General features: G+C 41.2%; 1 protein-coding gene across 2 annotated transcripts; it reads left to right on the forward strand.

The window, feature by feature from the left end:
• The first annotated feature begins 825 nt into the window (after positions 1 to 825).
• On the forward strand, positions 826 to 21,123 carry LOC121854042 (N-myc protein-like). Of its 2 annotated transcripts, none has more exons than XM_042348427.1 (4): positions 826 to 1,001; positions 5,271 to 6,222; positions 16,649 to 16,977; positions 17,493 to 21,123. In XM_042348427.1, exons 2-4 carry the CDS (start codon positions 5,298 to 5,300, stop codon positions 17,793 to 17,795), a joined length of 1,557 nt encoding a protein of 518 aa, XP_042204361.1. In that variant the 5' UTR covers positions 826 to 1,001; positions 5,271 to 5,297; the 3' UTR covers positions 17,796 to 21,123. The 2 variants fall into 2 exon arrangements, with proteins under 2 accessions (XP_042204361.1, XP_042204360.1); XM_042348426.1 differs by having other exon boundaries at positions 827 to 1,001; positions 5,268 to 6,222.
• The last annotated feature ends 4,265 nt before the right edge of the window (positions 21,124 to 25,388 follow it).

Below are 25,388 nucleotides of genomic sequence, written 5' to 3' on the forward strand. Positions count from 1 at the left end.
GTGTTCTGTTGTTTCTACATTTACAATTGTCTGCTTACTACAGTATTCTATTTTAATTTCAAGACATAATCTTCTTGCATGTTTTGGGCGTGTGCGTCTTTACGCATTGAGAATTAGTAAAGTTTGAATTAGAATTTGGTATTACGTTACAACAATTCGCTAGTAACACATTATTGCTCGCTGACATTAATGCATTTTAATAGAAGTTGTGAATTTTATAATATTGATTGAAAAATGGGATTGTGTTTTGTTCTCAACGGAGCCACTCCTAACAGCCTAACGGGAGAGAAGCCCATCCCTAAATTACTTCACGGAAGAAATCTGCCTCAAGTCGTAGGTATTGCCAGTGAATTTCTTATTTTCGTGGAGAATGCATTGACCTCTAAGATGATTGTTGATATTTTCCAGAATCGTCCAATAAAAGAGAAATGTTAGTGCACCTTCCATGAAAAGCTGACTCATGAGTGATCAGCCGTCAGTAGTAGTAGTAGTAGTAGACCAGTAACTTTGGTCTACCGTTTTCTCCTACGCGTCGCAAAGTAGTGCGGCAGGAAGCGACACGAATTTGAGAATCCGCAGCATATTTTTTGATAATTACTTATTTTCCTATTATGTACTTATATATAAAAAAATTTATCAAGTAAAAAAGTATTTCGTGACTAGTAATAGTAATCATGCATTTACTTATAATGGCAACTCAACTTTAGTTTAACCGATTTCAGATGTCGCGTTGGGGCTATGACGTAGAGAGAAGGCGGGTCTAAAATGATGACGTTGTTGTGGGGGGCGGAGTCTCCGCTCAGACGTTCGCTGGAGCTTATTTCTGTAGTGACTGCTGTGGCGAGAGTGTTTAGTTAACGTGTGGACTCTGACGTGGGAACACGCACGTTGTGCGATCGTGCACCACGTACCCAACTCTCAAAATCCTGTGGATTATTATTGGATTTTTCAAGTGACATTTTGATTGGTGCCTGAACTTTTATTGGAAGCTTGTGAAGAAGGTGTGTACACTACCTAGCAACACGGTAGCTGATTGTATTAATATTATATATTTTTACGAAAATATAGCTTTTCTTGTCGATGTCAGTGTTAAGTGATGGATCACGGACAATATGTGTACGTACATATACTTGGACATTTGAAACTTGTCAAAAAGAGACTGAATGTATAATACGTGCAGTGTGTGAAGGTGGTGTGTAATGATGAATGCTGACAGTGTGTGTACGGTCAGACAACACTACTCGCTAGACTACTGCCACCCGCAAGGAATCAGTCTAATTCAAGATATTGGTTTCGTTATTTGGAACTTAAGACAGACGGAGTAACAATACGTTTTGCTAGTTGGGAAATAAAAACCATTTTTATTCAGAATTTGATCAAGTGGTTAGTTTGTTAGTGAGGGTGGGTGGTGGCTCGCCCAACCCCGCCCTTTTCTGGGCTGCGGACTTGGCGGCAAAATGTGACAGTAGAATTTATACGACTTACAACCGTAACTGACAGCTCTATAAATCAGTTTCTCTTTAGGAAATAGTTAGTGGGTTGACAGTATGTAGGCAATGTTTAATAAAATTTACATTTTCTTTACTGAACCGTTGGAATAAAACATTTTCCTCGGAGCTTAAATAGTTTTCCTATATAATGTTTTTTTGTAACAAGTTATTTTTAATTGATTTATGGTTAGAATTAGACTTTATTTCATACAAAGTAATTTTTTAGTGAATATAAACTTTGGAGATTCGATAACGACATGTATCATATATGCCGGTATATGAACATGAGTTTCGCGCGCTTTCAGCAGTCACGGGAAGTGCTTGGGATTTTTGTTGACGGCTGCGAAGATGAGTATGTATTGTGCTGTACTCTTAACTATGTAGACTTCATTGACAACATCTATGGTAACTTATTGACAGTTGGCACAATATATAAGATTCTTTCCAGACTTTCCTAGCGGTTACTGGCAGTGTGTACATTATTTATTTAACTTGTAACTCCTGGCAATGTGTGTACGTCTGTGTGTGTGTATGCGTGTATACATATTTGGCACCTCTTACGTAAGTACTAAACTATTAACATTACTACTGACGGTGCAACTCTGCAGTGACACTTAATGGTATTTATTATGTTTAGTTTTGATAGTTGCAGTTTAAATGTGTTGACAGTTTTACGAATAGTTACACCGTCTGATTCGTTATATTTTGACAGTTGAGCGAGAGTTAAGTGATTGTTTAAGCAACACTTGTGCGTAAGGTTAAGTTTACTGAGTGGCTTTATTTTCCAAGTACTTTATCCAATATTGGGATGGCATTGATGACAACTTATTTCTAGTTTACAAAGAGTTTCATGTGTGACAAGTACGCTACTGCCCATTTAGTCTCATAACATTTGTGGTAGTTTAGTGAGCAGTGGAACCTGTCAATACCAACCAATTTTTTAAGGCTGTTATGACATGTTATAACTGTCAACGGTACACCTAGTTATTTTTTTTATTATTACTGGTCGTTTGATGACAGTTGATGGTCATTTATTTAGCGTTTTATTGATAGTTTTACAAATTATTGACAATACTTCTGACAGTTCCTGTGATGTACGGAGTTTCTGCAACATTTATGGTAGTTTAGAATATATCCACATGATACTTTTATGATTTATATTGAACACTCACGAAAGTTCAATAACATTTATGCCTATTGAAAACCTGTTAATACCGTTACGTTCAGCAGTATTTTGGGGGAGCAGTTTGTCATGAAAGTTCAGCAGCATTTATCACTGTTTACACTGAAATTTGTGAATGCTTTATTGCTTAATTATGTAAGTTTAACACTATGATAATATTTCGGATAGTTTATTGAACCCTTGGAAGTTTAGCAGCGGTTTTCTTACAGTTTAACAGGATTTTTATTTAAAAAATAAATAAATTTTATTAAATCTCACGAAAGTACAACACCATTTGGCCTGTTAAACTCACTAGTTCAAGAAATTTTTTTAGCACATTGGGAAAGTTAATCACATTTTAAAACATTTAATATCTCATTTTTTAGTTTACTTAAGATAACAAAGTCTTCATATATTTGTTTACAAGAGGAGTTATGTAGTTTTATTTGGTTGGTCTGTTTTCCATGAGGACAATTTCCAATTTTGTGTTTCCCTTAGTAATTGTCCATCTTCCAATTCGACACGTTTTGAACTTACAAATTACACGGTTTCTGCCAATTTATTTTAATGGTCTTAACTCGTCTGAATTGTACGCTGTTTAAAACTTTCCACAAGTTTAGACAAATTTCAAAATGTATCTTTAAGGCTCATCTCAGTTCTACACGATTTTCTCAGTTATCGTATTTTGTTTTTATAATTTTGTTAGTACTGTATTTATTTTTAAGCTTTTTCGGTTAGGCTACAGTTGACTCAAAAGTACCGTTGTTGAAGCGTAGCTGTACCCCTTGGGCATTGTGATTCACTCTCATTCAAACACAGACGTACACACTCCTCAGCCTCACTACCTCATCTAGGAGAGCGAGTGGAACTCCCTCCCTCCCTCCCTGCCTGGTGAGAAGTGACGGGTGAGCGGGAGAGTCAACTGAGAGAAAAGTGAGAGTGAGAACCAGCAGAGGGAGTGAGAGCTTGTTGAGGAGAGGAGGGGTAAGGGAACAGTTTCTTTTGGTGGAGATAAATACAGAAAGGACATTAACGTGTGGAAATGGGTAGGGGAGGGAGACAGACGGAGAGGGAGAAATGAATTAGAAGAGGGAGAGGTGGATTAAGTATAGTCTCTCAAATGAAAGCTGAGCATCTGTGGCTATTTTCCTCTCTAGCTCACTCGTTCTTGGTGACTCCACTCTACCTATTCGCGTTTAAACTGGTTAAAAAAAACTTTTCTTACCTTTATTAAAACTTTAAAAACGGGACTAAAAGAAGTTTTAATTTTATAGTGCAGTTTATTTCTTTATATTTTTTAGTGAAAATATTTTCATTTTGAGAATGATGGGGCTGGATATTTGTCTGAGACCAAGAGCATATAATCCGTAATTCCCTTCATCACTGCCGAACTATTTATGGTAAATTTACAGACTACAACTTCTGGATGATTTTTTTGTGTTCCTGTACTCAAGATACCGTCATTGTCTTGTCTTAATAAACTACATACAGTAATGTGAACCAGGTGATTCATCACAGTCAATATATTTCCTCTAGTATCCTTAATTAATGAACTACAACAACGTCATTTTATAAATATGTACAATCGTGGACAAAAGTTCGCTCCCTCCCAAACTGAAGCAGTATCGACCCAAATGAGATAAAACAGCACACCCTCACCAGATGACAGTTCGGGTAAGTCAGTTCGGAGACTCATTCCCGTGACTCAGTTTCACCACAGGGAGCGAACTTTTGTCCACGATAGTACTGTAGATATAATGCGTGTCTGTGTGCGTAAGAAAATAATACGACCCTTGACCTCGACGACCTTGGCAGACGGTGTAACGATAGGGGTCACAGGTTCCTCCAGATGGCTCGCGTGGGGTGGGAGGAGGGGGCAGTGACTTGTCAGGCGTGCTGGGGGTGGGTGGTGGGAGTGGGGTGGAACTAGAGTTGGCACAAGTTGGGCGTGTGTGTCAGTCTGGCACTGTGGAGGTACTTTAACTGTTCTTCTGTGGATCGTCTCACTGTGGAAGGAGGGAGGAAGTGGGAAGGAAGATGATGCTGTCGTCTTCATCTCTGCGGAGAGAGGAAGAGGTGGGGAGGGGGTTGTTGTTTCTTTGATTACGGTGTGAACGAGAATGCTGTGACGTTTGGGAAAAGGGAATGGTGTCGATGTTATGAGTTACCCTCTCGCTTCCCCCTCGTAAGGTGTGTGTGTGACCTTTACTACTACGAGTCCTCGGTCAAGTCCTGGTCAGCTGGAATGAATGAATCAACTGATGTGCGAGGCTCTCATTCATGATAATCACCAGGAGGCAGACGAGCAGATACAGTCGGTAGGAGGTGGGGTGAACATGTGTTGGTGTATAAGTGTTCATAAATGTACTTCGTGTCGTGGTTTGTATGGGTACTGCGATTGTTTTGCAATTGTACTTTTAGGAATACTTTTTTATTGTTGATTGTTGTAGTATTAATTGTGTTCTTTTGTACGTGGCATGTTGGTTATACTGTAGTTGTATGCATTTTTGGTGGTACATTTGCATACGATGAAGTACACACGTGAGTGCATGAGTTCAGGTGTGTGTGGGTCTCATAATGGTGTACTAACCTCACCTTTTTGTCTCCCCCTACAGCAGCAGTTGGGCGCCCTTGGCACACAACAGATGGCGACGTCGACTGACCTGAGGATGATGCCGGAGTCTTGGTTGACCCCTACACAGATGCACCACCACGCCCTCCCCGAAGACATTTGGAGCAAGTTCGACATCGAACACGACCGTGCCCTGGCCCTCGCCAACCCTGAAGCCTCCATCTTGGATCACAGTATGACTTACAACACCTCTTCGCCGTCAGAGATCGGCGTCTTCATGTACAGCAACACTACCACCACCAGCAGCAATATGCAACATCCTATCGCTCTGCCCACGCCCCCACGCTCGCCCCCTGCAGAACACGACTTGGATGATCTAGTAGCCTCCATACCTGAGATCCTCGAGTCCCCCTCTGCCACGCCACCGTCGGATATCAGCGACATCCTGTCAGATCTGGAGGGTATGGAGGCCACGCCCTTAGGGGAGACGCCCCTGGGTGAGAGTGCGTGGGGATCGTCTTGGTGGGTGCCGGTAGCGCCCCCAGTACCTGAAGAGTCATTGAAGAGGGATATCATGTGGGGCGGGGGGACGTGCTGCTCCGCCCTGCTGGATCCGCCCCCCAAGGAGCGCCAAGTGTCTGAGTGCTCGGCAGATTTGGTGCTCCGAGACGCCCTCCGCCAGGATGACATCTCTGAGGACGACGACGACGACGAAGATAACCTCCCTGACACCCCCTCTGGCACCGACAGTGACTGCGACGCCGACGACCAGCTGAGCGAGACATCCAGCAGCAGCAGTAGCAGTAATGACAGCAGCTGTTTCCCCCCGAGGAGTACCAACAGTGCCTCACGATACAGCAGCAGTGCTAGTACCGCCTTCAGGAAGAGTGCAGCCTCCTACGTGCCCCCTTCAGTGAATATTGAACACAACTACTGCGGCAGAGTGCCCGAGCCTGACGCCCATGCCATACCGGGCATCCTCACACCCTCAGACACCGGTGAGTTATACCTAAAGTGATTTTTAATTGCCGTTAGAAAGGCAGCTTGTATATTTAACTACTAAAACGACTTCTTGTATACACAACTTTCTATTGTCTTTACTAATTCATTACTTTCATACATATTGTTTATGAACTTATCTTCTACTTTTATACTTTGTCTTATTACATTGGATTCTCTGCTTGTATACAATATAATTGCTATATAAACAACATTTTACATCGTTGGATACCTTACTTATTGTATATATTGTTTTATATTATTTTTAATAAGATTTCTTGTGTGCAAAACTTTTTTATTTTGCTGGAGTGACTTAACCGCAGAAATTATCAGAATATCCACCCGAATTCGCCAGAGCCCGCCAATAGTACAGGCCGCGCCATCTGTTGAGCGCCGCGAGAACTAACTGTTGCCAACACCCAGTGGCGGCTCACCTTATATAAATTCACTGCGTAAAATTTATATAATCTTGTCCGATTTAATTTTATAAAAGCTATTCTTACTGTTTTTTATTTTATATGCTGATAAGTTCATGCGTACCAAACGAACAAGAATGCAAATCAAATGTAGTCGTAATTTTCTTTTGTTAAAACGAATGATTGAAAGGACAGACAGACATAGACACGAGATATGTCACACACTGTTGTCTGGGAACATCTGTCTGTATCTTAACATTTTTTAGGGTAAAGAAAAATTCACCGAGTCGGGAACATTTAAGTGAGTCATTTGCCAGGTTTTCTTCTCGTCCGCTGCCGAGGTGAGAGAAAATGTATGTATATTTGCGTGTGCTTGACGGATAAAACTTATGTATTAACTTCATATATCATTCTTCAAGCAGTTTTGAATTCACTAACTATCCTTCTTCCATGTGTCGGTTTGTTCAGTCAAGGTTCATTGAATTTACAACACGTAAAGACCAAGCAATTTAGTTTCTCAAAGTCACTGGACTATAAATCATTCACCTTCATTAAGATGTTCTGAGTGCGACAGACCCAGGTGTGTGTGTGTATGTGTGAGGTCATTATGCTTCTTAATCAGCTAACGAAAAGAAATCGACCTGTAAAAAGTAGGTGGTGTTTGGGTGCGTTGAGAGGGAGTGGTGCACATCCCAGCAATGGCGAGCTGTGTTGCTGAGGTGTCGTGCCTAGTGTAGGTTTGCTTTCATTGATTACCCTCAAACGCATCATCCCTCCTCAATGCTGGAATGTACACTTTGCATCCATTTTATTTCCCAAACTTTTTACTTTTGTGCCATTTAGTCTCGAAAAGCGCCTACATAACACGAAGTAAGAACAAAATTCACCCAAATTCTGAGGGAAGTATCCGGCCAATTTTTTTTCCCCCACAACATCCCTCCTCGTCATCTCTTTCCCGCGCTGGTCGCTGATTGGACCTTTGGTCTGAGGAGGAGCGCGCCTATTGGTCCATTGTCCCACATCTGCCACCTTGAACGCGCCCCATTGATGCCACCCCGGGCTGCTCACCCTCGCCAAACCTTGGAGGAGTATTGATTATTTGCGCCTACCTCGCCCTTGGTTGATTTTCACTCTAACTCTCTCGCGACTTCTTTGATTGTTAAGAACACAATTGATGAGAATAATACACCACAGTTGCTGAAAATAATACGTTAAAAATACTCTTTATAATATTATTTAGTGATTCTCGGTTACCTCTTATTTATTTCGTTCAGCGATATGTACCCTTGCAAGGGAGGGGGGGGGGTTATTGATTAATTAAACGTGTTTTGAGAGGCTAATTGGCATAAAATGGTTAGTTTTTACAGGATTAATTGGAATGTAAACGCTGTATGGTGACGCACGTTTGTATGTAGTGTCGGAACCTTCAGTTTATGGACGGAGAGACTGACAACTTGTTGAGACGAGAAAATTTTCCAAGGTTATTCAAAATAACCTTTAAGCTAAATGGCAAAAGGAAGGATGCCATGACTTGTGTTTCTTAGGCATACGCATTTAATGAAGAGGAAAGAATGGATATAAGAATAGCGCAGGGAAGAAACACACTTGATACAGCAGTAATTCAAGAAAATAAAAAATGGATAAAGACGAAGATTAAAAAAGGAACAAAATGAATACATATACAGAATATATAATAATAAGTCAATATACGGGCGTTATTCTCTTTCCCAAAAATCATACCACCACCATCAGATAACAATAAGGATGTCAGGCGCCACAATCCCTCACTGTCGAGGTGACTGTTGACAAGACGTATGCAAATAAACCTAACTTAGGCCGTTGATTAGCATTCTCTTGCAGCCGCCTCTGCCTCTTAGGAAAGAAGGAAGGGAGGGATAGATGAGGGGTGAGATTAAAAAGAGAGAGTGGGAAGTAGGGGTAGTAGAGAGATGAGAAGAACTCGATACAGTGCGGACAAGAGTAAGAACCTCTGACGAAAGTGAGAAGACGAAGAGATGGAAAGAAGGAATGGGGAGGGTAAAGGGGAATGGAATAGAATAGAGGGGGTGAAAAAAATGGTAGGTAAAAACCCGTCTGGGAGAACAATGTTAAGGCTACCCCTCTACCTTCTCCCTCCCCTTCCCTCTTCTCCCTCCCCTCTCCCCCTTTTCTCCATTTCCCTACCCATACGCCTTGGCCGACGCAAACTCCCCTTAAAGTGCGCAAAAAAATAGCGCTTCCGGAGCGGCCGACTTGAAGTGATGCTCTGACGAGGCCCGAGTGAGCCTAACAACCTCGGCTCGTGTACCTGTCTACCTCAGCTCGTCTACCTGTCTACCTCAGCTCGCCCTCAAACGTGTCACCGTGACGTACCCTGTCTTTCACAAGTATTTCTCCTCTCCCTCCCCCCTTCCTTCCCCCTTCTTTTGAGTGGCGAAATTTAGCACCCTGATCTCCTCCCCTTTCTACCTGTCTCCTTCCTCCCTCTCTCCTCCCTCACCCTTCCCCCCCTTTCCCCTTTCCTCCCTCATCATTTCCAACCATTCCTTCACCAACTTTCCTTTCCCTCCCTAATCTGTCTCCCCTTCCCCATACACCAATTTTCCTCTCCTCTCCCCATCTTATCTTCCCCGTCTAACCCTTCCCTCCCCACCCGATTTCCTTCCCTGTCCCTTATCCTTCCTCCTTCTCACCCTTTCCTCTCCCCCTCCACACATCCCTCCCTCACATCCCCCAGTGATTGTTTCAGGCCAGCAGGGGTAACCATTATAATAAGAAAGGTACGGAATGTGTCGTTGAGTGTGTGCGTTAGTCGTGTGTTCCGTCGTCTTTATGTCTCTAACTGGGGCAACGCGGGGGGTAGGAGGGAGGGAGGAGGTATAAGGAGGAAGGAAGGAAGGAAGGAAGGAAGGAAGAGAAAGCTCCCCTACTATTGTGAACTATACACCGCCCTCTCTCATTCTTCCTTCTACTATTTCCTCATTTCCTCCTCACTCCTCCTCCAACATTACCACGTCCCCCATTCCTCCTCTTCCACCACTTCCTTCACCCTCTTCCTTCTTCCTCCTCCTCCCCCCCTCGTGCCTGCCTGCATCATTCACTGTTGTCTGCTCCACACAAGGTCTTCCCCCTCCATTATTTGGTAGTGTTTAAAGGTGACCGACCGTCAACCTTCACATAATAGGTTGACCCTTCAGACCCACCCAAGAATATGTCCTCTTGGGAAAAAATGGGGTTTAATAAGTCTTCTTGGGAAAAAATGGGGTTTGTAATAAGTCTTCTTGGGAAAAAATGGGGGTTTGTAATAAGTCTTCTTGGGAAAAAATGGGGGTTTGTAATAAGTCTTCTTGGAAAAAAATGGGGGTTTGTAATAAGTCTTCTTGGGAAAAAATGGGGGTTTGTAATAAGTCTTCTTGGGGGGAAAAATGGGGTTTGTAATAATTCCCCTTGAGAAAAATTGGTATATGCAATAAGATATCTCAAAATTGATATGACCGGAATAGGTTCTCTGAAAACGGGTGTGGCTGAAGGGTGTGTAGGCTGATATAGGTTCAGCTTGCGATAAGGTTTTACACACACACACACACACACACACTCACATAAAACTAGTGATGGGGTTTTCTGAAATAGTGGTCATGACAATTGGGGGTTATGTAGGACCCCACTCCCTTCCCCACCACAACGCTAGCTGGCAATGTGGAGGGTACACACAGCCACAAGAACTACTGCTGGCGATATTTAGAACCCACCAGAGTCCTCCATTCTAACAATACGCTGCGGTGGTGGTGCTCCCCCATCCCTATGCGTCAAGGGGAGGGAGAGAGAGAGAGAGAGACAAGACGACGGGAACCTTACTAATGACCGCTGTTTTGTCTGCTGACGGAGGCCGCTGGGGTGAAGATGGTCCCCGTCAGGAGATCTTGGGAGTACATTACTAAATGCTCTTAACCTGTGTGTGAGAAAACATGTGTTCGCTAGACGGTTCTCTTAGTTCACCCCCAGAAGAATTTGTTTTTAATCTGAGGTGCCGTTCTGGAAGGTGTATGTCGCATTGAAAACACACACACACACACACACACACAGAAGCACGAGCGCAGAAGATAACATTCAAATCTTATCGCCACCCTAGTCAGGACTTATGCCAGGGAGGGGGTGCATTAGAGAGGGGGTGAGGGAGGCCAACAAAGGCGTCATTGAGGCGTTGTAGCTGTTGGTCTTTGTGTCTTTCTTATCAGGCACACTTTGTCCTTCGACCAGATAAGATAAGACAAGCTGACCTCGTCTGTCTGGGTCGAGTGGAAGGGGCGGTCAAGTTTTGGTGGTAGTAATAGTTGTAGCTGCTGTGGTGGAAGTAGTGGTAGTTTTAGTAGGTGTAGTTGTAGTAATATTAATAGTTTGTATTGTTGTTGTTGTGGTGTTAGTAACGAGAGTAGTAGTGGTGGTGGTGGGAATGATTGTAGTAGTGGTGGTGGTGGGAATGGTAGTAGTAGTGGTGGTGATAGTAGAAGTAGTAGTAGAGGCAGTAAGTAAGATCTTCATACTCTTGTTTTTTCTTCTCACCGATAAAAACATAGATTCGTTTATCGCCCCCCCCTCCCCCCCTTTCCTCTTTATCTCAGGGTCACGACGTTGACACCCTCTCGTTGTCCTTACACGATATCGTAAAATCAACTGTCTGGCTTATTTGTTTCATTAATAATAAGAAAAAACAATCGGTGAATATTGATTTTTTTTCCGAGCGTCCTGTTCGTGTAGTTTATAATTAATGAATCCCGTATTTCTTTTGGTGAATTTAATAAGTGTATATATATAAAAACAAAAAAATCCCGAGCGTCTGTGGGTGGAACTTGGTAAATAATGAGTTTGTTCCTTGGAGTGGTAGGGTGGGTGGTCAGTGCAATGCTGGTGACATTATGATCGTATTGGGCGATCGAGCTACTCTCATCACCCAGTCTCTATGAAGTGCATCGTCCATCCACCGGTCTGTCTCTTGTCTTTAATGTCACCAGAACAAATTTCTTTTCTATTTCGACTGAGAGAAAAGTTTTGTCAGGGAAGGATGGGTCACTTGAGTTACATCACCATACAATCGAATACTAACCAGAAACACTACTGATTTTTAGGAGGTGGGAAGATGGGGGGGACATTTTACGTAAAAATCATCAAAAGTAAACTTCAAGGGAAGATAATCGATAAGGAGGGTAGCTAAAATGTCTTTTTTTTTATATGTAACCATTTACGAACGCTGACGGTAGCAGTATGGCCAAGGGATAGCTGGGAGGAGGGGGAGGGGGGAGGCGGGAGAGGGCTGCCGGGTACTGGTCTGCCAAATGAGAAGGTATAATTACACTCCAGCTTAGGGGAGATACCAAAAAGGAAGACTTGAGGAATGCAGGCAATTTCAGGTCTGGCGAAAAGAACGCCGGGCATCACTACGGGGATTTTCGTTTTTGCTCCACCTCTTCTTCAGACGAGACGGGAGGGGGGACGCTGTTTTGGTTACTCTTTCCCCCTGCTTAGTAGCTTTTGCTGTTTCTTCTATTGCTCCGCCTTTTCACAGACGAGGACGCTGTGTCGGCTGTCCACACACACATTTTCACAGATTAGTTCCCGTTTCGCCTGCATTCCACTTTCTGACAAGCTGGTCGTTTCATATCCCTTTCAGCTCCACCTTTTCACAAACTGGGCGCTCGCTGGTTTCATACTCTCCACCGTTTCGCCTGCCCTCCACTTTTTTTTTTACTGTCAGGAAGCTCTCCATTTCACTCGATCGCAATTTAAACAGTGAAGAATACCATGTAGTTGTCCTCTGTATTTTTAACTAGGCATTCCAGTAACTTCTGTAAAATATTGGTTTATAAATGTGATGTTATTTATAGACAGAAATCAAGGCAATTTTATTAGACTATCATATCTCTACTCCCTCACGCCACTCATTCTACTCCCTCCCCCCCCAATTTTTCCTCCTCTTTTCCTTCCTTCTCCCATCTCCACTACCCTCTCTCATCTCCACTCCCACCCTCTCCCTCCCTCATCTCCACGACCATCCCCCTCCCTCATCTCCACCACCACCACCACCACCTTCTCCCCCATCACCCTCTCCCTCATCTCCACCCTTAGAGTTAACGAGTTCTGGGGAAAAATTAATGTTTTTTTTTTCCCTCCGTGGTGTGTTGGTGGTAGTTCACCCCGGGTCTGCTCTTAGGGTTTGTTTATGTGCTCGTGTTTTGATGTTGTGGTCGGTTGTAGGGAGAGTTGGTTGGCTGGTTTTGGTTTGGTTGTTTTGGTTTAGTTGATTTTGTTATGTTCGTAGTAAAAATGTAATAAGATTTGGCGGATAAATTGAATAACTAAGAATAAAAGAATAATGGACTAAAAAAAATTGCTCGTTTGTACAGGAATTAACAGGGAATGTTTGCACTCTCTAAAATTAGTATGCACGTTTAAGCCCTAGTTGGTGACATTGGCAACATGAATCTGACCTATATACACGTATACTGTTAATGAATATGATGCATTTCTTTGTGTACGAACCTCTGTCCTGCATGGCAGTGAACAGTGACATTACCCACATGAATCTGACCTCTATACATATATAGCTGTAAATGAATATGATGTATTTCTTTGTGTATGAACCTCTGTCCTGCGTGGCAGTGAGAAGTGAGTGATACCACCCTCAGTGTCAAGACCTGACTGAATTACTCAGAATAGGCAAACTGTACTACAAGCTTTGCCAATAAATTTGTTAAAACATAAATAGTTGGTGACCTGTAGTTTGGTTTGTTGTCACTGGCAGTCATTACCACTACGTAGCTGGGTAATTGTCGGGGGAAAAAAGGCGCATTCAAACTAAATAAGCAAAACAATAGCTAAATAAATACTAAAAAGCGCACCCAACTAAGTAAAGAAAAAAGTCTAGCCAAACTATACGTACAGAAGATTTGTGAAGAAAAACTAGGAACTCCTCGACTGACATACAAAACAAAAAGGTCAGTTAATAGGATTTATAAAGAAAGGATGATTAAAAGGGTGTTTGATCCTTTAAATTACGAGAGAGAGAGAGAGAGAGAGAGAGATGGGGCGTTTCAATTAAAAAAATGCAAATAACGTAGCTTAGTAGAATGTAGCCAGGAAGAAATGTATAAAAATAACTTACGATTACTAAGATAAATAAAAAAATGTAAACCCAAAGTAGTGGGTAGTACACTTCAGATACAAAGTGTGTAAATAAATAGCTAAATATATCTCATGAATACGGGGGGGGTTCATTGCCTAAACGTACTCAGAGCTAAAGACAACCTTATTATATAAAAAAAAAGGTAATATACATAATAGATAAGGAAATACTACTAGAATTATTTGATAGCTTTAACGACTTTGGGTCAAACATAGGGGGGGGGGGAGGGGGAGTTTACGAACCCAAAGTATGTTTACAAATTAGTTAAGTTTGTCCTTCCATGTTGACAGGCAGGAGCGTATGGAGGTCCATGGCTTAGTCTTACGTTTGTATGGTATAAGGATTATATTAGTGGTAATTACGGAGTGGCTTTACTAGTTAGAATGCCCTTGTTAGTAATTGAATTTATTTAACAAATAGTAATAGAAAAGATAATTTGTTTTATAATCCGTGCCATGCGTGAATTGACTCATCATATAACTTACAATGTAACTGGTAAATAGCTTAAAATGACGGGGATATTTATGGCAAACTGTAAATTACTTAAACCTCCCCTTTGTAAATCATCCGTGGCTCGGTAACTAAAGTGCTCCAACAATAACACTAATGAATCACAATGACTATAATTATGTGTGTGTCCCCTAAACCTTGACAAAAATATAAATTCCAATTAAATATTAACAAGGGAGAATTATAGAAATTATTAAGCATATAGCCCCGAGAACCACGCCTGCCTCCCTGGGACATAAATCCGGTCCTCAGGAAGGTCTTAGGGCGGATCCCGGCAGATAACATCCCCTTAGAGTTCACACTATGCAAACGCGACACAAGTAATATGTCACGGAAGAACGAACATGAGTACGTTGAGGACATCTCCTTCCTTGTCAAATTTAAGAATAAATATAGTTGTCCTCGGTACTTCTTTTACGGGATTTGTTTTTTCTCCGTCGCCTCTTAGGTGATCTCTTCCCCCTCCACCTAGTCTAACTGAACGAGTTTCTTCTCTTAAGGAGCGTTTTTTTTCCCTAGTTGGGTACGATGATCTTGTGATGGAAAAAATTCTGCCTGCACTCGAAATTAAACTCCTCACTGTAGTTGTATCCAGAATATTTTTTTCTTGTCCTTCCTGGCACAAAAAATCGTTTCGCGTTTCTTTACCACAGCAGAAATTTAACCCCTCTCCGTCCCCCCTACCCTTTCCCCCTCCCCCTTCCTGCCCTGCCCGCTCTAGACTAGTTTTTCCCCCTCGCTGGGTGGTGGGGACCCCTGGAGACGTCTCGGGCATCTTGGCACTGGCACTGTCTGGCGCTCCGAGTGCCAACTGAGTGTCGCCATCATAGCATTCGGTGCCAAGACCCTCCCTCCCTTCTTTCCTCCCTCCCTCCCCCCCGCCCTTTACTTTCTCTCATCTACCCCTCATCCCCCTCAACCAAACCATATTGATATCTACAGTACGTTAAGTTAAGTCCATCCACTAAGAGACAAATTTTTAGAAATGTTCCCCCCCTACCACCACCTCCTCCCTCAAGTACGTTCTTACTAGAGGGACATTCTAGGAGTTGCATGAAATCCTGATAAGACGCTGAAGGAGCCTAGGGTTCCTGTTAGGTTCCCCCTGGCGTTGGCTGTCGCTAGGGAGTGGCTGGGAATGCCAAACTAGAGGGCTTCTGAGCTCCCCGGCACGAGAGGAACGCGGCGCAAGGTCCCTCCACTCCGAGGCTCCTCCCGGCGGTACCAAATTTTTTATTATTATTATTTTAAAGTTAGCCCTTTCTGTGACCTGGTGATGGCGTCCCATACCTCCAGCCTGCAAGCTTTATGCCTCCTGGACATTAGTTTACCGTACAAAGGCGTTTAATTATCGCCAGGTCCAAGTTTGATGATTAAATACCTCGAATACCAACGGCCCGCACACTCTACGTGTAAGCAGCGAACATACACACACACATCCCTCCTCTTCCTCCGTTTTCTTCCGCCTTTAACCTCCTCCCCCCTCCCACCCTGCCCGCTTCTCGTTCTCTATGCGTATGAATCACTCGCCTGGTTGACCGCGGGATCGTACAGGGGTATTAAAGTATCGTTACGGGGCGCCATTAATCTGGTCGACGTCACCACACTTCGGGAGTAAATCATTGCCGGGAGTGTGTCAGTGCCCACGCCCTCCACAACTCTTAAAAAAAAACAAAAAAAAACACGGGTACCTGAGTTTCAGAGTACAGTCCGACATACAGTATCCAGTTACACCCGACTTCGATGTCATGTTTGAGAGATTTGCCAACTGGAAGAAAAAAAAATCATAGTCCTTTTATTTTAAGTGTTGTTAGGGGAAATCTCTCTTTCATTATTCTTTCTCTTCTGTTTTTTCTTTGCCAATACTTTTTTCATGCTTGTGTATGGTTTAAATTGCGTGTGCGTAAAGAACAGCAATTGTTAATGTAGATGAATTTCCTTTATGACTATATATGTACGGTATTTTATTATAAAACCTTGTAAAAGTAAGTCGTGTAAGCCTCTGTATGTTTATATGTATCAATAAAGTATGCATGTGTAAGAGAGAAAGGGAGAACAAAGAGAAAGAAAGGGGAAGATAAAGTGAGATAAAGAGAATTGGAGAGAATGAGAAAAATGGATAGGTAAAGAGAAAGGGACAGGTAAAGACAGAAAGAAAGGGACAGGTAAAGAGAGAGAAAGGGACAGGTAAAGACAAAGAAAGGGACAGATAAAGACAAAGAAAAGAACAAGTAAAGATAAAGAGAGAAAGAAAGGTAGGGGTAAAGAGAGGTACAGCATCCACTTAGGCACTACTAACCAGACTCCTCTCTCTGCTTGCAGAAGATGAGGTGGACGTTGTGTCCTGCAATGACCTGGCCACCACCACCACCCTGACTGCCTCCACCAACACCACTACCATCACCACCTCTGCCTCCACCACCACCGCCTCCTCTCGTCTCCAGCTCCCGTCCAAACGCTCCGTTGACGTGAAGAGACAGCTCCAACTGGCTATCCAGGAGGCCATGAGGAACAGACAGAACCGGGCTGCAGGTTCAACGTCACCGGACAGCGATGAGTCCGGCAGCAATAACAGATTTGTGTCAGTGAAGATCAAGACGCAGGGGAAGCCAGCTGCCTACACCAAGAGGATGAGGGACTACCACTCAGAGGTGAGGCCTGGGCCTATTACTGTCCTTTGGTCACTTTATCAAAGATGTGCATTTCAATTGCTGGTACTGTATGAAGTATTGCACAAAATTAGCAGCCAAAATAAGAGTGGATAAGGCAATCTTTGAGAATTCAAGCCTTCGTTTTTAAGCTGCCCCCACCCCTTTCTGATCAATTATGTATGGTATATATTTTGTCATAAATGAAGCTCTAGTATTTACAGTCTTTCCACACTGATTTCCATTTACAACTCTATACACAATGCTTATTATTACAACTTTCTACTCTTAAACCTATTACAAAACTGCATTTGGAAAAAATAATTTCCATCTTAACATTTTGTGCCTTTAATAGCATAGTTGTCTCTAACTAGAGTTTTTTAACTCCTTTTCCTACGGTTATTCTCTACCTTTGATCAGTTAATTAAACATCTTGATTATAGGTGCAAATACCTTTATTTTTTCTTACTTTCTGTACAGTTGATGACCATAAATAAACAATTCCTTTCTCCCGGTAGGTTATAAAGTCGACAAAGCACCGACGGAGGAACCGTGGTGAGAGTGACGAGGGTAGGCGGTCTGTTCATAACTCTCTGGAGAGACAGAGAAGAGTGGACCTCCGCAACGCCTTTGAGTACCTACGCCAACTTGTACCTGACACCATGATCCTGGAGAAGGCCCCCAAGGTTCAGATCCTGAAGAAGGCTGCGCTACATTGTAAGCAACTCCAGCACACCGAACAGCGACTACTCAGAGAGAAGGAAAAGTTGAAAAAGCAGTTGGAGGAGCTCCAGCAACGGAGATCGCAGACTAGTAGTTGAGATGGTGTTGGAAACCACTCGCCTGTACAGTTAGTTGTAAGCCAAGAAATGATTTAAAGATTGTACATAATTAATATCAAGGATAACAGATATCAAGGGAGCATTAAGAGAACGAGAGAGAAAGAGTGTGTGTGTGTGTGTGTGTGTGTGTGTGTGTGTGTGTGTGAGAGAGAGAGAGAGAGAGAGAGAGAGAGCAAGTACCTTTTTCAAGACTTTGATATAAGCAGCCTTTATTGTATAAGTGTGATATTTTGAGTGCCTATTTGTTTCTCCTTGTGCTGCACTTGATAATGTTGGAAGGTCAGTCAGTTCCTGAGCGACTTCTCTTTAAGGTTGTCACATTGTTTCAACGGCTCGATGAGGTCTCATACATAGCTCATTATTATTATTATTACTATTGTCAAAAAATTGAATATTAAAGCTACTTATTAAGTAAATATATTATGGATTAGAAAAAATAGAATCTGCAGACATTTAGGTTTCAGTGACGTGTAAAAAACACACTCAATCTGATGTAAAAGGGATTCGATCATTCACAGAGACCTGAAATTGTTTTTTTTTTTATAAATTTTGTAGATATTAAAATTGGATGAACCCTTACTAATACTGCAGGTATTATACCAAAGCAAGTGTGAGGTTTGTCTGGAATAATGTGTATTTAACTCTTTAAGTATAAAGATGAATCAATCTTTAACTCAAGTTGTATGTTCCTTAATATAAATATATATATAGTATATATATCTATATCGCTTGCCATGATCCTAGAATACAATGCAAAAAAGCGGTATATTTGTATGCCTGTTGCGTGTGTGTCACGAAGTAAACTCTCTCAAGTCTTGGTGCACAAAGAGATTATTGAATTATAGTACTGAATTTATGGGGAGATATACTGTACATATGTAGGGAATGTCACACTCAATACAATCTGCACATAATCATCACCACAGTTTCTAAAAGATTATATTATAAGAAGGGCTGAGTGTTACATTTGGAACTTAAAATATTAATTAACTCCCTTTTTAAGTCCAAATTGCATTTAGAAGAAGAGTATAAGGTTATAACATTTTTGTGTTTCTAGTAATGGAATTTTTGTACAAATGTTTAAGAGAAATTTCTGGGTGAGGAACCCTTGAGGAGTACTTGATCTCACCTGATGTAGAGGAAACCAATACGTAATAATACATAGTGATAGACGGGTGAATCAGGCATTTCCTACTGCCAGAAACTTAATGTCTCGGCTGATCATTAATGTAAACATTCTTGAGTTGATTTGAAATGTGATGCCTCAACTGCCCAAAAGAAAAACAGACATAGAATAACATGAACCAAGACTTAGAGAGTAAGTACCTCGTGATTATCCTTCCAATCAGTCCTTACTGTACCTAATATCCTCGCCCAATCCCTCCTTTCCCGAAACAAGAGTGACTAGCTCAAGTCTCGGTGATTCATTGTCCCTAATCCCCCCCCCAGTGTGTGTATGGCAGAACTCTCATTTATCTGATTCTCAGTTTTTTCTAGTGGCAGACGAATAAAAGACATATAGAGGAGTGGTGGCATTACTGACCCACTCGTGTAGTGTTTAGTAGGTAGTGTGTTGCAGGTGACGCTGGTTAATTACTGATTTTGGACGCTAGGTCATGTTTCAAGAAGGGTTAACATTTGTCTCTGTGAAAAAAAAAAACACGGGATTATTAAGTTTCTAAACGGAAAAACATTGGAAGGTAATTAAAGAAAAAATTGTGAGACACTTGTCTTAATGTATTAAAATACAGTAATGGACCCACGATTTTATTTATTTTTTATAAATATATATGCTGGAAGCCTCTGCCTATAATTAGGGGACTAAATAACTTCTTAGCTGTGGGAAGAATTAGCTTCTTATTTTGGGGGAAGGAAAGTTAGTTTTTTGTTTTTTTTTTTGTAACGTGTCCCTGATTGAAGCCTAGATGTCAGTGCTGCAGAATCCCTTTTACTCACGTCACGTGCTGTGTAAAAATGCTCAAGAAAATTAGTCGAGGGTTCAATATTCGATTGCATTAAAAACAAAAGTGATGTGAATTTTAATATATCGAATTTTGTAACGCCATGGCCAATTGCTTTTTTTGAGGCCTTCTTTTATGTAAATGAACCCCCTCCTTCTCATTGCTCAGTTTTGTACTTAAAATGGTAAATAGATAAATAAATAAAAAATGCGAGAAAAATAGGTATGTACCCTCCCCCCTCAGTAATAGGCATACAAGCAAAATCAAAAGCAAAATTTTTTTATGCATGCAAGATGCCACGTGCTCTTTGGTGAGAGAATGGAAAAACAATTTTTACTTAAAAATAAAACTTTTGCCAATACCTCAACACTAAAAGAAAGGAATAATGCAATGACTTTGGATTACTTCAAATTTTTTTTTTCTCTTCATGAACCCCAACTTGGATGAATGTGGCCTCTGTAATGTACACAGTTTTTTTTATAGTACAACAGACAAAATTGGTGTACACCTGTGCTATTGTTGAAAGAGAGAGACATAAAAAGTGAAGATGATATACAGGTATGTCTCTCCTCTTAATTGATATAACCGTTCCTTGATGGCCACATTTCTCCGAGTCTCTCCCATACATACATAGCGTAACATAACAAACATGCAAATGATCATAGCAATGTATATAGTAGTTCTTTGTACTTTTTACAGATTTTTTCACATATGCTTTGCTATATATATTATCAACAATATGAGCTGATGTGCACGGTTCATACTGAAAGGGGAGTATATTTTTTCACATTTTCATGGTAGCGTTAGTTGATATGTCTGAGATTTGGTAGTATTGTACATAGGACTATACAAGAGCACATCAGTTCCATATTGGGTGAAGTTATTCCTCGCCACGTGTTTATAATGAATGTACAAATTTTTGGCCTGTTTTTATAATGTAAGTTCAAAATCATTATTATTATTATTATTGATATTATTATTGCCTTTTTGTGTCTATTGTGAATTTTTTCTCAGCTCGAAGCCTTTTAGAAACTGTTACAGGAATATTTTTTAAAAAACTTGTTTTTTGTTCTGAACTAAATTTTCTGAAAGGAAATTTTCTGAGCGACAGGAGCCAATGAGGCCAAAATTATTTTTTTTTGAAAAAACTTTGACTTCATTTGCCTTTATCAAAATTGTTAAAATTAAGTTTTATAAGATTTGCCATTTCTTACTTATAAGTCAAAAAATGTTATTCGATTTAATTGAAAATTGTTTTTATGCAGAATTTATCAATGTACTTTATTATTTGAAGTCATTTATATAGGACAGTGTTACAAATTTAAATATACCATCTATATACGATATATATGATTTTTCTTGTATCCTTTTTATATCCCACATATGTGTTTGTCAGGTACAGTATGTTGAATTAATATGAAGTTATTGCATACACATTTTGAAAATATCATCAGTACTGTACTGTACTGTAATTTGGAATAAGGAATTACGTCAAACATGATCATGTAAATGTAAGCTTTATATAAATACTGTACACCTTTTATAGAGCACAGTACCTGTATACATGTGTGAATACCAGGAGGCTGTGACAATGTTATTGATGCAAATTTGGTTTAAAAACCGTATCGACTCCATATCTATTAGTTTTCACCAGTTGTAAATTTTTACCATATATTTTACTGTACTTAGCAAAAATGCCAATCAAAATCAACTTGAACCAAGTGAAAAAAGAAGCAGGGATTATTTTGAATTAAAATACAGTACCTGTATTGTCATGTTTGGTGTTCATCAATTATCACGGAAAGGTTTTTGATTTACTAAGTGATATGTCTTGTATTAAATCACTTGAGGAACTAAGATATTTAGAAGACTTACAGTGATAACAAAATAAGAGGAAATTGATGATGTAGTTGACCATTTTATCCCTTATGGAAAATCTGAGGAAGAGCTCCTACAGATAGTCTTTGGAGGTGAAGTTTCAGATGATCCGTAAAAACTAGAATTGCAAATGGTGGTGTTTGTGGTCTCGACTACATCACTGGAGGAAATAAAGTTCAGATCCACGGAGGAGTGTGACAAGGTGATGTTTGTTCTACTAAAAGCTATTTATTGTTTATTAGAAGACATATTTACAGATAGTCTTAACAGTTTATAAGGCAGGTCTAAATATCAATAGTCTACCCAAATCACTTTCATTTTTTGATGTATCGTATTTGCAGTGTTTGGTGTATGACAGTGTACACTTAGAAGTTAACCCAAGTTGGTGAATTAGACTAATACATCTATTATTACATCACATCCTGACACAAACTCAATAGATAAATGAGATGAGTAAAACGGCAAAGATTAACAAGAACTTAATCAAAACTAATTACATGATGTTCAATATGTTCATAAATCCTACCCCAATGACAGCAATATAACACAGGAGTAATAGATGGAATATATAGACGTCCAGGACAAGTAGACAACGAAATGCAGTCAACCTGGTAAAACTACCTTTGAAGAACTCCCATGTGTATTGGGAGGACCAGGACCAACACTGATTTATAGTGAATGGAAGTAAAATTGACACACAAACTCCAAAACTACTCAGGAAAGTGTGTAGGGTTAGGAAAAGATGAGCAAGAACAACAGATTAACAGTGGAGGAAAGCATTTACCAATTATATATCACGAATTAGAGAGGTCAGATATCAAGTTAGGAATTTTCTGAAGGCTCAGGGTGGTGGTCTTATACCAGTAAAGATGAAGGCAGAGAGAGAGAGGGGGGGGGGAATTTAGTTTTTGGTTGAACATCTTTATAGACGAGAGTGAAGTACTGTATACAGTACATCTCCAGCCTGGACACGAACTGCCAACATCCGACGCACTAAGTTATATCTGGTTTACTGTCATGTTTGAGGCTAACGTACCTTGTCTTATTCCGAGGGGCCCACAAGGATACAGTGTTGGTGACACAATAATCTCCACCAACGGCAAATTCTTCATTGTGCTAATTTTAAAGACCATTACACCACTAGCGTTCGTACCGCGCCTTATACTCCAATCACACGAAGACTACTGTAGGTATCACCACAGCTGATTTCACCTGATGATTAAACACCATAATGCTACCTGGGGGGTGGGGGGGGGATTAGGTCAGATGATGTTAGGTTAGGTTAAGTAAGAATGGGTTTAGGTTAAGTTAGATTGGGTTAAGTTAAGTTACCTTTATAGGGTAGTTAATTTTAAAATGAAATAGGCCTGGGGTGTCTATCTTCTCATGATGCCAACATATTGAGGAAGGGATTAAAATCTAGTGACCAGTTGAGGCTCTTAGTTCACGAAAAAAAAACTACTATACACTTAATCTCCTTTAGGATTAGTCTTTACAAGGGGCCGCAGGTAGGATGACAACTCTTACAGGAACAGGAAATCCCATCGTGATCACTGTCTCACACCACTGACTCACTGTGAGAAAGAAAAAAAAGAGATAGAGAGAGAGAGAGGTAACCAGTGTGTGCGTGTGTAACCACAGAAACGTAAGAGAGTTTGAGAAAGAGAATGCGGGAATAAGGGAACAGCCAGGGCAAGGGAGTAACCGCGGTAAGGGAATAGCCAGGGCAAGGGAGTAAACCACGGTTAGGGAATAGCCAGGGCAAGGGAGTAAACCACGGTAAGGGAATAGCCAGGGCAAGGGAGTAAACCACGGTAAGGGAATAGCCAGGGCAAGGGAGTAAACCACGGTAAGGGAATAGCCAGGGCAAGGGAGTAAACCACGGTAAGGGAATAGCCAGGGCAAGGGAGTAAACCACGGTAAGGGAATAGCCAGGGCAAGGGAGTAAACCACGGTAAAGGAATAGCCAGGGCAAGGGAAATAGCCAGGGGAAGGGAGCAATTACAATAAGGGAGTAGGTACGGTAAGAGAGAATAGGCACGCTAAAGGAGACACTGGGACAAGGGAGTAGTCGCTAGGGTAAGGGAGATGCCGCGATAGGGGGGCACGGTAAGGGGCGGAGAACCTTCAATGAGGTTATCTAAGCTTGGCTGGTCACCCCTACTACTCAATCGTACACGGGGATGCGCTCGAGTAAGTCACCTTCACCCTCTTCAAGCGAGCGACTTAACAACATCTGGTATTTATAAAAGACAACTTAGCGGGATTTTAAGGGTATGGTGGGTTACATACAGAGGGTCTTTTGGTGAGAGTTAAAGAGAGCGTTTCTAATGCCTCTTGTACAGATCAAAAGAGATGAAGCCAGGGTTTTGAACCTTTGAAAACAGCCACTTAAGATATTAGAACTTATAGAAGACCTTCTTAAAGAGCTTCAAGACTTATAAAGAGCGGGATAAAGAGCTTTAGAACTTATGGAAATATTTAAAGAGCTTTACATTGTATACAAGAGCGATTTAAAGGGCTCTACAGCTTTTAGAGATCGAAAAATGGGGGTAAAGAGCGACTTAATAGGCTTTTAGGTCTTAAAACATCGATTTTAAATCCCCCATTAACATAATAATGACAGGCATAAAAACTGGTTGACGGACGCACGAGCAGACACATGGACGTAGGGACGCACGGACGGATGGACGAACACAGGGACGGACAGACGGACGCACGGACGGACGGATGGACGAACACAGGGACGGACAGACGGACGGATGGACGAACACAGGGACGGACAGACGGACGCACGGACGGATGGACGAACACAGGGACGGACAGACGGACGCACGGACGGATGGACGAACACAGGGACGGACAGACGGACGCACGGACGGATGGACGAACACAGGGACGGACAGACGGACGCACGGACGGATGGACGAACACAGGGACGGACAGACGGACGCACGAAAATGAGTTAAAAAGGCCTCAGATACTCTCAGACCCTACCAAAAGTTATCTTGGCTAAATCAATTTACTGTTTACCATTATTTGTATTCTTACTGTACACTATATATACGTGAACTAGTATGCAAATTTTCCTGTGTGGCCATCTGGTGGAAGTAATTAGTACTAAGCTTATATTATTTCTCTGCCTTGTGGGTCATGTTTTTATTATATATTTCATTTGGTGTTTTATTAGTTTTTGTTGTAGTAGTTAAGCTCCGTTACCAGAGATATAAATACCTGAACGGAGGTGTAACCACTAACTGGCTCTTACAACAATATCTCGCCAATTCAGCATTGTTCTGATTTTTTATATAATAAACTGTGTTTGTGAAATGAAATAGACAATTCTATGTTGTGGGGCAAGGTTAAGACATTAATATAAACCAAATACTGCACTGAGAGCTTCGTATTAATATTACTTCGATGGATCTTTGGCATTATATTATTTGTAATATTTGCAGCAGGTGGCGATACATCAAGGCGATGTGGGTGTATGACCTTCTCTCTATTTATTATATAGAGCAAAACTAATCTGTTGAATTGTCCCTCATTATAATAGTTTTTTTATGGAAAATTTCCTGTAAAGCAGAATAGTGTTTAATTATCTCTTTAACGTGCTCCTGAAGTTGTGCTAGATCCAGCCAATCGTAAGCCGTCTTGGTACGAACTTCAGCCAATCACTGACCAAGAGGAGTTGACACGTCGGAAGACATGGGTAAAATAGGTCTGTGTGTTA

The sequence above is a fragment of the Homarus americanus genome, unplaced genomic scaffold (genome assembly GCF_018991925.1).
Source record: "Homarus americanus isolate GMGI-L3 unplaced genomic scaffold, GMGI_Hamer_2.0 scaffold51165, whole genome shotgun sequence".
NCBI lineage: Eukaryota > Metazoa > Arthropoda > Malacostraca > Decapoda > Nephropidae > Homarus > Homarus americanus.

Coding starts and splice junctions, on each gene's coding strand:
- LOC121854042 (XM_042348427.1), top strand. CDS start 5,298: ATGGCGACGTCGACTGACCTGAGGATGATGCCGGAGTCTTGGTTGACC. Junction 6,223..16,648: donor CCTCACACCCTCAGACACCG/GTGAGTTATACC, acceptor CTCTGCTTGCAG/AAGATGAGGTGGACGTTGTG. Junction 16,978..17,492: donor TGAGGGACTACCACTCAGAG/GTGAGGCCTGGG, acceptor TTCTCCCGGTAG/GTTATAAAGTCGACAAAGCA.